Source organism: Branchiostoma belcheri, unplaced genomic scaffold (assembly GCF_001625305.1).
Source record: "Branchiostoma belcheri isolate BF01 breed outbred unplaced genomic scaffold, Haploidv18h27 scaffold182, whole genome shotgun sequence".
Lineage (NCBI taxonomy): Eukaryota > Metazoa > Chordata > Leptocardii > Amphioxiformes > Branchiostomatidae > Branchiostoma > Branchiostoma belcheri.
The window spans coordinates 440,833-452,585 of NW_017803291.1; the positions used below are offsets into that span (position 1 = coordinate 440,833).

Here is an 11,753-nt window from a genome sequence, read left to right on the forward strand (position 1 = left end):
AGGGAGGGAGGGAGGGAGGGTTCAAAGCTATGAGCAGAGGGACGGGGAGAGGTAGAAAATACAAGAGAGTAGGAGAGGAAGGAAATAGAGGGAAACAGATAGAGGGAAAGAGATTCAAAGAAGGAGAGAGATTTGGTTCTTACAAGAACATCGCTCATGCCGAAAGTTCGAGCCTTACACAAAACAAGACTACTCGGGTTTGGGAGTCGCGTTGTCAGCCTTGCCCTTTCCCCAGAGCTCGAACGAGTAGTTGTCAAAACCTGAAATAAAAAATAGTATCTAATTAGAGTAAAGAACTAAACTATGGGGGCTACATACGTGCTCATTATAATAGTAGTATGATATAGTTTGTGAATAATCGGTGGATTTTTATGCTAATATTAAAATCCGCTCCTGAATGACGTCACGAATACGACAGGGCTTCGAAAGTTACACATGGCTCATTCTCACCAGCTTTAATGGTGACTTATTACATGTCGATTGAATAGAAGTATTTCTTTGGTTAGTCTGCGTGTGCTTGTTTCCTCTTTTTTGTGCTCAAAATAACTTTAGAAGAAATTGTGATGATATTTGGTATGTGGGTAAGTCTTCGAAAGTAGTTGTAGTAGTAGTAGTAGTAGTAGTAGTAGTAGTAGTAGTAGTAGTAGTTATTTTTAGTAGTAGTAGTAGTAGTAGTAGTAGTATGCCATTCTTTATTCTCGATATGCTTGTTCGGTCATACGACCGCTTTTCAACAAGGTCAAGGATGAAGACTGGGTCACGGATTTACAAATGAAACAAAAAAGGCAAAGGTCAAAGTCAAATATGGACCACCCGGTTTCAGATCATAGTATATACAACCAAGTTTTGTACATCTTACCGACACGATGTTCCTTGACGTCACGACCACGTCTCTTCCTCACCAGGAAGACAGCAACAGCCAGCAGGAGGACGCCAGCTATCCCCGCAGCTGTCCCGACAGCGATGCCGACAGTGGGCAGGGTGGAGGCTGTGGAACAGCAAAGAGACATCATTGACACTTATAGGTCCGTAGTTCCTAAGAGTTCGTAAGGTAATGAAAATTAAACTGTTCTCTAAGTCTAAGAGAATTTGATTGGGATTGAGATTGCAATTGGCACCTTCTAATTATACAAACTTTACCTTGTTCTTGTTCACTTTTAACTTGGAAGGGTCCCTGTATGATGTGGGCTGGTTGGTCCCTTACACTCGCACGTCGCACTCGGGCCTCGCTCATGTCAGACACAGCGCGCCTGCGCCGCCTAGCGGGGATACACCCGTCACTGCACCGCGAGTCCGGGTCGTCCTTGAAGCAGACCACCATGGTGCAGTGGATGTACACCTGACATGGAGGAAGGACAGAATTTACAGTAATAAGGTGCACCGCCATTGCTGTTCAAGGTATCCAAATACCGAGAAGCAGTCAACAATATTTAGTTAGTACAAACGATCCTTCTGGAGAGCACCTAAATAGAGACACGTAGATGCCGAAGCTTCTACAGAGGTGAGGAAGCCAATAGCTAATTTAATTCATAACCCTGTCATATGCAAAATTAAACTTTTTTCTGGCTTGAATCCTGAGACGACAGTGGGAGGACCAAGTCTTCAAGACACGTAGCGGGCGGATCATCAGAACCAACCGGATACTGAAAATAGGACATCCTGGAGAGAGATGTCTGTTTTCACCTTGTGTTAGAATCTGATGCACATGGTTTATTGACTGACTGATTAATCGATTGATTGATTGATTGATTGATTGATTGATTGATTGATTGATTGATTGATTGATTGATTGATTGATTGATTGATTGATTGATAGCAGATGCCTTATGACAAACGACAGAAAATGTAATGCGCAGCGCACTGTTTAGGACTAAAGTTACATCTACGAGACAATCACCTTAAAGCATGGAAATGAACTTAAAGCTGACAGTTAACACAGCCCAGCACTAGACCAAAGTTTTTACATGTTTGTTTATTTTACCAGGTTGGGAGCGACAACGTTGGGGAAGGTGAACGATTGGATGGAGTAGTACAAGGCCATGTCGTTAGACAGGTCAGTGTTTAACTGAAGCGTTGTGTCGATGTCGCACCTAAAGGAGAGAAATAACTATGAATGTCTCATATGATGATACAACAGCAGACTCTTAACTGGTTTTCAAGTTATCCAATGGAATTTCATAATGGTAAATCTGGATTGTGAAAATCAGCTTTCTTGTCATTCTTTAAATGCATTGTCCCTGACGGTTGCTTGAATGTATCGTAGGCTGGTTCTAGCTATTTATGGGCGTTACAAAAGAGAGAGAGAGACGCATCACAGAGATTTTGGGGCTATTTTGAAGGTTTAAGTATGGAATGATGATAAAATTGTGCTACGAAATTGCAGTAAATGTCAATATCAGACATACCAGAATATTTTTTTTGTTTTTGGCCGCCCTGAAATTGCATTGGAAGCCTTTAAACTAAGAAAAACGTCTATTAGGTTAAAATCCTTGGCCTTGGCTGTCGCCGACTTGTAACATGTCGATACTTTTGATGTTAAGAAGCGATGTGAAGAGACGTACCGGTCATGAATGATGCTGACGCTTGGAGAGTCGTCAGGGTCGGTACTCGGCGTGGCGAGGCAGTGGAGAGCGAGCAGCTCCAGGTTGTCCAGAGGTGAGTTCACGCTCAGTCCGAAATTCAGCTGGTGAGACGGGGTCACCTGATGTCGGAAACAAGGAAAGGACATAAAGAATTAAAGCTTTGCATTGGGAGAGGCTCAAGTAAAGTGGAGTATGTGGTTATTGTGTTACAACATACATGCATGGCAATCTTGACTGAAACGATCTCAGTAAGAAGGAACGAAGTAACTCACCTGCACAGGGTAGTCGGCTGACTTGTAGGTATCAGTGAAGTCTTGAGATGTAAACATGTGCATCTCGAAAGTGAACTGGTTTTTCGCATTCACAATTTCCAAGCTGTACAGATAGACAACGAAGTGTGTAATTAGATAACGGCGAGAAATCACTAGTATTCATTCTATGCTAATTACCCATTCCAAAGTGAATGTCAACAGGATTTCAGGAGATTGTTCAAAGATTTTGAACTCGTAGAAAATTTAGCGAATTTGGTTATCTTTTGGTTAGCGATGCCTTGAGTTTATTTTGAGTGGAACTTCCTTTGCTCATACTGTGGTACAGATGATTGTAACAGGCTCTAGTTTCTAGTCCGTAGTTGAGGCTTAGTTGTTGCAGCCTGACATTTCTGAAAACACTTACCGAGGAGGCGGGATGTTGAAGAGAACCTCCTTTTCCTGTGAGATAACAAACTGACTGACGAACTCACACTGGAACCTCTTCCTGAAGGTTACTCCTCTCACAGCGCCGTTATCTTGCACTACCGGACTGCTGATGGCTTCGTTGATGAAGATGAGTTTCTTATCTGACGACTATGAAAATAAGGAGAGACACACAAAAAAACTAAACAGATCTAGAAAGCCCACAGTATCTGTGAAAGTATTACATTTTTATGGACCAATTTGGCATGTTTTGTAATACACTTATAGTATTCCACTTGGTTGCATTCCAAATCATGACACAGCTGGACCAGGATTTATAATGTTCCATAACGTGATCGAACACGGCTGCCAAGCATCAAGAGTCCTGCGTACTGTGGGTCATCAGGGATACCATCTAGTATCTGCCTGGAAGTGTATGTATGTGTTTAGATCAGGTTTAGTCTAGTACGTAAAAAACGTCATTACGAAACTATTTTGGAATTGATCACGTTTTGGATTACAGAAGCATCCCACTTTAATTGGTAGTGTTCTAAAACATGTTTTGGAATAGATCATGTTTTGGAATACAGCTGAATTCCCCTTTAATTCACATGATTCCAAGTCATGTTTTGGAATGGAACACGTTTTGGAATGAAACAGATATTCTCTTTAATCCTGACGTCTACTTACTTCCTGGATCGTCCCGCACTCCTGCAGACCGGTCCGAAGAGTCACCTCCGTCTCGGTGTATATCGCCCGGCAGCTGTCGTTCAACAGGTGCATGTTGTCCACATCTGCCCCTGATAGCGCTGCTCTAGGGAAGGTCATACTCATGTGGTCCTGATAGCAGTCCACGTTCACGATAACTTTAGCTGAAAAAAAGATATATGCATCTGGCTTGGCATGTAATGTCCATTACATCTACATGTCTCACATCCATGTCAATGGAAAAATGAAGATGTTATCTACTGCATTTTATCTTTAAGTTAGTATAATGGTCGTGTGGCGTAGCGGCAGAGTGCTTGACTCGGAACCAAGAGGTCTCGAGTTCTGACATGCCACCGATCTTGTGCTTTTGGGAAAGGCACTTAACAAGACTTTTGTCTTCACTCAAGTGAAAATGAGTAGTGTCCTGGCCTGTATTTGTACTCTGCGTTGGTGGGGGCATAAAATGAGATGATATAACGTGAGTGTGCCGTCGCCATGTTTGGTCATGAAAATGTTGGAATATAAAAAAAAGAGTTAGTTTGATGAAAGACGCTAATCCTTTCTTTTAGCCAATTACGACGAGAGAACTACATGTAAGCCTCTAGATCTCTGCATCCATGTCATTTCATCGACCTATATACTAGCTACCTGTTGTCTCTGTCCCACTGATCTCTCTTATTTCCTCGTCGTCCTCTCCAAACGCAGTCAGGGTGAAGTTGTACTCTGTATCCGCCCACAGTCCGCGTACGGTTGCCTGGGTGTCGCCCGGTGCAGGCGGGGGAGACAGATACTGGTACGAAGATCCGGCATGGCGGTAACGGAGTCGGTATCGTGTGACGTTAGCAGATGCTGTCCAGGACAGGGTCATTTGGTCCGTCTCGATATCGAGGAAGGTCAAATCAGACACAGCTGTAAAGGTAGTTTACAAAGGAGATACTTTTGATTTACTCAATTTTCTCTCCACATGTCATGCTATTGTCAGACCACGGACACCTTATCAATGTCATATGAATGATCTTTGGAACAGTACCATAATGCATCCATGAGCCACCATATTATTGTAAAATTCTTTTATATAGCTTACAGTACTAATGCCTAGCTATGGAAATGTCTATTTCCAGTCTCGACTAATGCAGCCTTCTTGTTAAATGTTTACTATATAATATTCATATGTGCCGACTTGCAACACTGTAAACAAACAAACAGTATGAAAGAGAATCTTTAAACATAGACACGCTCACACATTTATAAATCATTAAATACAGACCCCTTGTACGGTAGTCGACACAACCCACACAGTCACAGTAATCTGCAGAGTTCCCACACCAGTTGTATCGAGAGCAGCATGGGTTACTACTGTCAGGCTCACACTCAGCGGTCCTCCCGTCTGCTGTAGTGTAACCGGCTCCACAGCGGCCATCGTCGCGCCATTTCTTAGGATGTTTCACTAGAAAATAAAGATGGAAAAACGTTAAACAACAGTTAAAACTATTTTAAGACCCCTTACCTTTGCCAAATGATTCTTAACTTAATTTATAATAAATGTTTCCCATTAATTGTGCAAATATAGTGCGCATTTAACATGATGAGTCCTCAGTTTGCATAGATATTAGTGGCCGCGGCATTTAATAAATGGACTGACCTTTTTGACCTCTTACCAGAATCATCAACCAGAATACATGTACATCTTGACCAAAGCAAGGCCCGTATCAACAAAATACATTTTCTGTTGGTTCTATACATAGTAAGTTGTCGAACGTATAAGCATTACTGTAGACTTATAAGCTAGATATTGCTTAAAGACCATGCTTGTACTACAAAAGCAACCAATAAATTCAGGTAACGTAAACTATCGGACCACAGTCTACCTCTGACTACCGTGATGGTAACATGGACAGAGACCTTGCTAAGACACTGAACAAGACAACTTTCTATTCAAGACGTTCTAAAATCTACAGACAACAGATAAGAAATTGAGGAACTACTGTAAGAAGTTAATCTCACCTAATCCAAAATTTAAGGACAAAACTGACTGGTCAAGCCCTGCCTGGTAGTGTCAGATCCTTGGACAGACATTGGCGTACTGTTACCTGTAGGGTTCTAACAGCTCTACTCTACATATATATATACTGTTTCATTAGACTACCAAATGGAAACCGCGAGTAAAAGACATGTTTCTAAACACACTTTCTGTCAACGTAAATTCAACGCAAAGAAGGTATTTTGAAGTACTGTACCTACCATTAGACACATTTGATAGGGCTATTTATAAACTTGAAATTTGAACACAAGGTTCATTTCCCAGAAACTGGAAGCTATTGATAGTAATTTCTTGATTATGTTACATAGTTACAATTATCTAGATCATTCTGCAAAGTTTGGTAATGTGACTTTTCAAAACCTGTTACGTTGGCTACCTCTCACATAACACTTTCTAGCTAGGCTTCAGGAATTGTGTCCGTGTTACTTTGTACTCCCGGGTATCTGCGGCTTAAACTATACACAGCGTGAACTGATGACGACACCAGAACATGTCTGTTGATCTGAAGCAGAGGAGGCTGATGTGGACGCAACCATTAGCAAAGGAAATAGGTGACCATGTTGTAGACAGAAAACGGTGTTAATAAAAAAAGTAAAATTACTCGCTCGACTGTATGTTACAAAAAGTAAAGAAACATTACGTGACGTTAACGTGGTGAGTTTTGATGACTTATGATAACGTTATGAGTTATGACACTTGAATGTCACGAACACAATAACAGCTTTGTAATTGACTGCGTCCACGAAAGTTAGACCATTTTGACAGGTCACACGTCGTCGGTGTCTGTATTGACATATTGGGATGTCATCGATCAGTCAATATTCTTTCAAAAAAGGAACTAGTTGAATTCTAGCAAGTCTCTTCCATTACAAGTATGGTCAGCAACCACTTTCCTCAATTACGACAATCAAATGTCGTCATTTTTAAGTACAACGCAATGAAACATCTGTCATCCAAGTCACTTCATTCCTAACTTGTTTGTACTTGTTTGTACTAAAGGAGCACTTACTGGTTTCACAGAGATCTCCTTCATAGCCAGGATCACAATCACAGCTATAGCTGTTGACGCCGTCCACGCAAGTTCCACCATTTTGACATTTCACACCATCACAGTCGTCGGTGTCTGCATTGACATATTGAGATGTCAGTCAATACGCTTCCAAGAAAAAGCAACTAGTTGAATTGTACGTCGATGAAGGTTAGACATCCAGGTAATACGATATGCCAAAAAACAGTTACTCAAGCAACTGGATATGATTTTGAAAACGTCAGACGTTTCAGCTAGTATCCACTAGCTTTCGTCAGTGACTGAGAGACCAGAGGGGAAAGCAGGTTTATATACACAACCTGTTGATTGATATGCAAATTAAGTGAAGACAAGTTTTTGGAAGTCGAAGAAGGAACAAAAGTCAGACAAGTCAAGACAAGATGATGCAAATTAGTCTGAAAGCTCCTGTTAGTTGAATTGTAGTAGGTCTCTTGCATTACAAAATACGGTTAGCAATGACTTTCTCTAATCAAGAATATTTAATGTCGTCGTTTTTACAAAGCAATAAAACATCTCTCATTCAGGTTACTCCATCCCTAATGGAGTACTTACTTGTTTCACAGTGATCTCCTTCAAATCCAGGGTCACAATTACAGCTATAGGTGTTGACGCCGTCCACGCAAGTTCCACCATTTTGACAGGTCACACCATCACAGTCGTCGGTGTCTGCATTGACATATTGGCATGTCAGTCAATACGCTTCCAAGAAAAAGCATCTGAATATATTCTAGCATGTCTCTTGTATAACAAAGTATGGTCAGCAATGACTTTCTACAATTACGACAATTCAATCTCGTTCTTCTATGAGGACAACTAGTTGAATCATATCCCAAGTCCCTTGCATTACAAAATATGGCGAGAAATGACTTTCCTCAATTACGATGATTCAATAATTCCATATCATCTATAACACCGAGCAGATTATTATTGGAATGAGCAGAGCACTTTGGACTAATGCCTCTGACTATTTACAGCTTAGAGGTACATATCCAATCTTTTGTCACAAACTTCTCTGTTACATAGCGGATTATGATGACCCCCAGTGGGGGTCTTCACGCTTAGTTAAAAATTGAAAAATTTCAAGATTCATTCTAAAGATCTCAATATTTTAGACGAAATCTTGAGATCTTATAAGACAATCTTGAGATTGTTCATGACCATCTCCAGATCTTTCAGAAAATCTTGAGATGAAAACAAAATGTCTCATGATCTTTCCAAACGTTTTCAAAGTATCTTGAGATTTTTCCAAAGCATCTCGAGATGCTTTAAAAGATATCAAGATTGTTTAAAAGATCTCACGTTTTTTCAAGATCGCTTTAAAAATCTTGCTATTTCTTAAAGCATCTCGAGATGCTATGGAAAAATATCAAGATACTTTGAAAACATTTGGAAAGATCTTGAGACCTTTTCTCTTCATCTTAAGATTTTCTTAAAGATCTGGAGATTGTCATAAAAAATCTCAATATTGTCTCATAAGATCTCAAGATTTCGTCTAAAATATTGAGATTTTTCAATTTTTAACGAAGCGTGAAGACCCCCACTGGGGGTCATTATGATCCGCTATGTAACAGAGAAAATTGTGACAAAATATTGGATATGTACCTCTAAGCTGTAAATAGTCAGAGGCATTAGTCCAAAGTGCTCTGCTCATTCCAATAATAATCTGCTCGCTGTTCTATTTTTAATGACAACGCAATGAACTCCTTTTATACAGGTTACTTTATTCCTAATAGCAATATACCTACTTGTTTCACAGTGATCTCCTTCAAATCCAGGATCACAATTACATTTATAGGTGTTGACGCCGTCCATGCAAGTTCCACCATTTTTACAGGTCACACCTTCACAGTCGTCGGTGTCTGCATTGATATTTGGGATGTCAGTCAATATACTTCTAAGAAAAATCAACTTGAATTCTAGCAGGTCTCATGCATTACGTAGTGCAATCAGAAATGACGTTCCTCGCTTACGAGGTATTCGTATTGTCTTCTTTTTAAAGAAAACGCAATTAAACTGCCATCCAAACTAGTTCATTCCTGGTAGGAATACGTACTTGTTTCACAGTGATCTCCTGCATAGCCAGGTTCACAATCACAGCTATAGGTGTTGACGCCGTCCACGCAAGTTCCACCATTTTGACAGGTCACACCATCACAGTCGTCGGTGCCTGCATTGACATATTGGAATGTTAGTCAATATGCTTCCAAGAAAAAGCAACTTGAATTCTAGCAAATCTTTTGCATAACATAGTATTATCGGCAATGACTTTTCTAGTTACGAAATTGTCCCTTGGTTCAATACACAGACACTGAAACATCTATACATTAACATTACTTTATTCTCAATAGGACTACGTACTTGTTTCACAGTGATCTCCTTCATAGCCAGGTTCACAATTACAGCTATAGGAGTTGACGCCGTCCACGCAAGTTCCACCATTTTGACAGGTCACACCATCACAGTCGTCAGTGTCTGCATTGGCATTTGGAATGTCAGTCAATATGCTTCCAAGAAAAAGCAGCTTGAATTGTAGCATTCTCTTGTATAACGAATTATGGTCAGCAATGACCTTCCTCAATGCCGACAATTCGATATCATCTTATTTAAGGACAACGCAATGAAAATCTTTAATACAGGTTACTTTAATCTGAACAAGATTGTACCTACTTATTTCACAGTGATCTCCTTCATAGCCTGGTTCACAATCACAGCTATAGGTGTTGACGCCGTCCACGCAAGTTCCACCATTTTGACAGGTCACACCATCACAGTCGTCGGTGTCTGCATTGACATTTGGAATGTCAGTCAATGTACTTTCAATTAAAAGCAACTAGTTAAAGTCTAGCAGGTCTCTTGTATTACAAAGTATGGTTAGCAATGACTTTCCTTAAGCAAGACAATTTAATGTCGTCTTTTGAAGTACAACGCAATTAAACATCTCTCATTCAGGTTACTCCATTCCTAATAGGGGTACCTACTTGTTTCGCAGTGATCTCCTTCATAGCCAGGTTCACAATCACAGCTATAGGAGTTGATGCCGTCCACGCAAGTTCCACCATTTTGACAGGTCACACCATCACAGTCGTCGGTGTCTGCATTGATATGTTGGATTTCAGTCAATATGCTTCTAAGAAAAAGCAACTTGGGTTCTAGCAGGTCTCATTGCATTACGTAGTGCAATCAGAAATATGACATATTCATACTGTCCTGTTTTAAAAGAAAACGTAATTAAAGTGTCATCCAAGTTACTTCATTTCTAGCAGGGATACTTACTGGTTTCACAGTGATCTCCTTCAAATCCATGATCACAATTACAGCTATAGGAGTTGACGCCGTCCACGCAAGTTCCACCATTTTGACAGGTCACACCATCACAGTCGTCGATGTCTGCATTGACATATTGGGATGTCAGTTATATGCTTCCAAGAAAAAGAATCTTGATTTCTATTATGTCTCTTGTATAACAAAGTATGGTCAGCAATGACATTACTCTCTATTACGACAATTCAATGTCATCTTTTTCTAAATGACAAGGCAATAAACATATCTCATTCCTCTTTATACATTCCTAAAAGGAGTGCTTACTTGTTTCACAGTGATCTCCTTCAAATCCATGATCACAATTACACGTATAGGAGTTGACGCCGTCCACGCAAGTTCCACCATTTTGACAGGTCACACCATCACAGTCGTCAGTGTCTGCATTGACATATTGAGATGTCAGTCAATACGCTTCCAATAAAAAGCAACTAGTTGAATTCTAGGTGACCCTGACCGAAAACGTAAACTCCAACAGCTGTGAGTGCTGCCGTTGGTTGGCATGACGAGAGGCCCCGGCTCTTCGGCCAGCACTGCACATCCACCTCGCTGCGATCCGAGGTTTCGGCGTGGTACGTCTTTTAGTAGGTCTAGTTCACGTTTGTAGTAAATAGTAACAAATGAAAACAACGGAGAAACTCGAAATGAATTAACTGTGGTCGCAGTAAGCAGCCAAAGTGAGTACTGAGGGTGGCTACAGACATAGAGAGGTGTAAACTCCATAAGAATGTTGGCTAACTAACAAACAAAACAGAAGCCTTTTTAAAATTTAAGATGGCATGATTACTGGGATACCAGGAAGCCACCCATATCGTGGATTTAAGCGGTGTGGGAAAGTTGGGAGCTTTCCAAGACCCGCCATCCTGCCTTATGACCTCTTGAATGTTAGGATAGGAAATATATTCTCATATCATCAAGCATCAAATCGTAACAGACAGTATCTTATTGATTTGGCTGGAAAGAAGTCTGGAGTCATATATATTCAGGGTGAAAATAGACTAAACACTAAACTTTGGGTTGGGACAAAAATAAAAAGACACTTTGGGACATTTTTGTGACGGTAGAAAAATAATCAGCATCAGAATGACAGCCCCTTAGTTCTTTATCAGGCAAACGTCCCGGCTTTTGGCTCCTAAAAAGTCCCCTGAATTTCCTGTATACTCGGCAATTATAGTGCGCATGGGAGTGAACATGTGCAAAATAAAGTTAACTTTAAGTTGAAGTCATGCAATACTTCCAAAAAAAAAAAAGGTGGGGACAGTTTGTCCTCACTTCGAGACAACTGAAATTTATTTTTTGGACAGTGCTGGGACAATAGGAAGAAAAGTTAATTTCGAGGCCTGATTGATGTCTGAGGGGAAGAATTGGAGATAAAAATAACA

At 40.5% G+C, this 11,753-nt stretch overlaps 1 protein-coding gene across 1 annotated transcript; it reads right to left on the bottom strand.

Moving 5' to 3' along the window:
- Positions 1-124: 124 nt before the first annotated feature.
- Positions 125-10,340, bottom strand: LOC109467586 (ZP domain-containing protein-like). The gene is made up of 11 exons (XM_019765605.1): positions 10,327-10,340; positions 5,232-5,411; positions 4,613-4,873; positions 3,947-4,128; positions 3,258-3,427; positions 2,855-2,957; positions 2,562-2,701; positions 1,982-2,090; positions 1,141-1,339; positions 860-988; positions 125-260 (listed from the first exon to the last, which is right to left on the bottom strand). Coding segments are annotated over exons 1-11 (1,545 nt in total). The 5' UTR covers positions 10,328-10,340; the 3' UTR covers positions 125-189.
- Between the last annotated feature and the right edge of the window lie 1,413 nt (positions 10,341-11,753).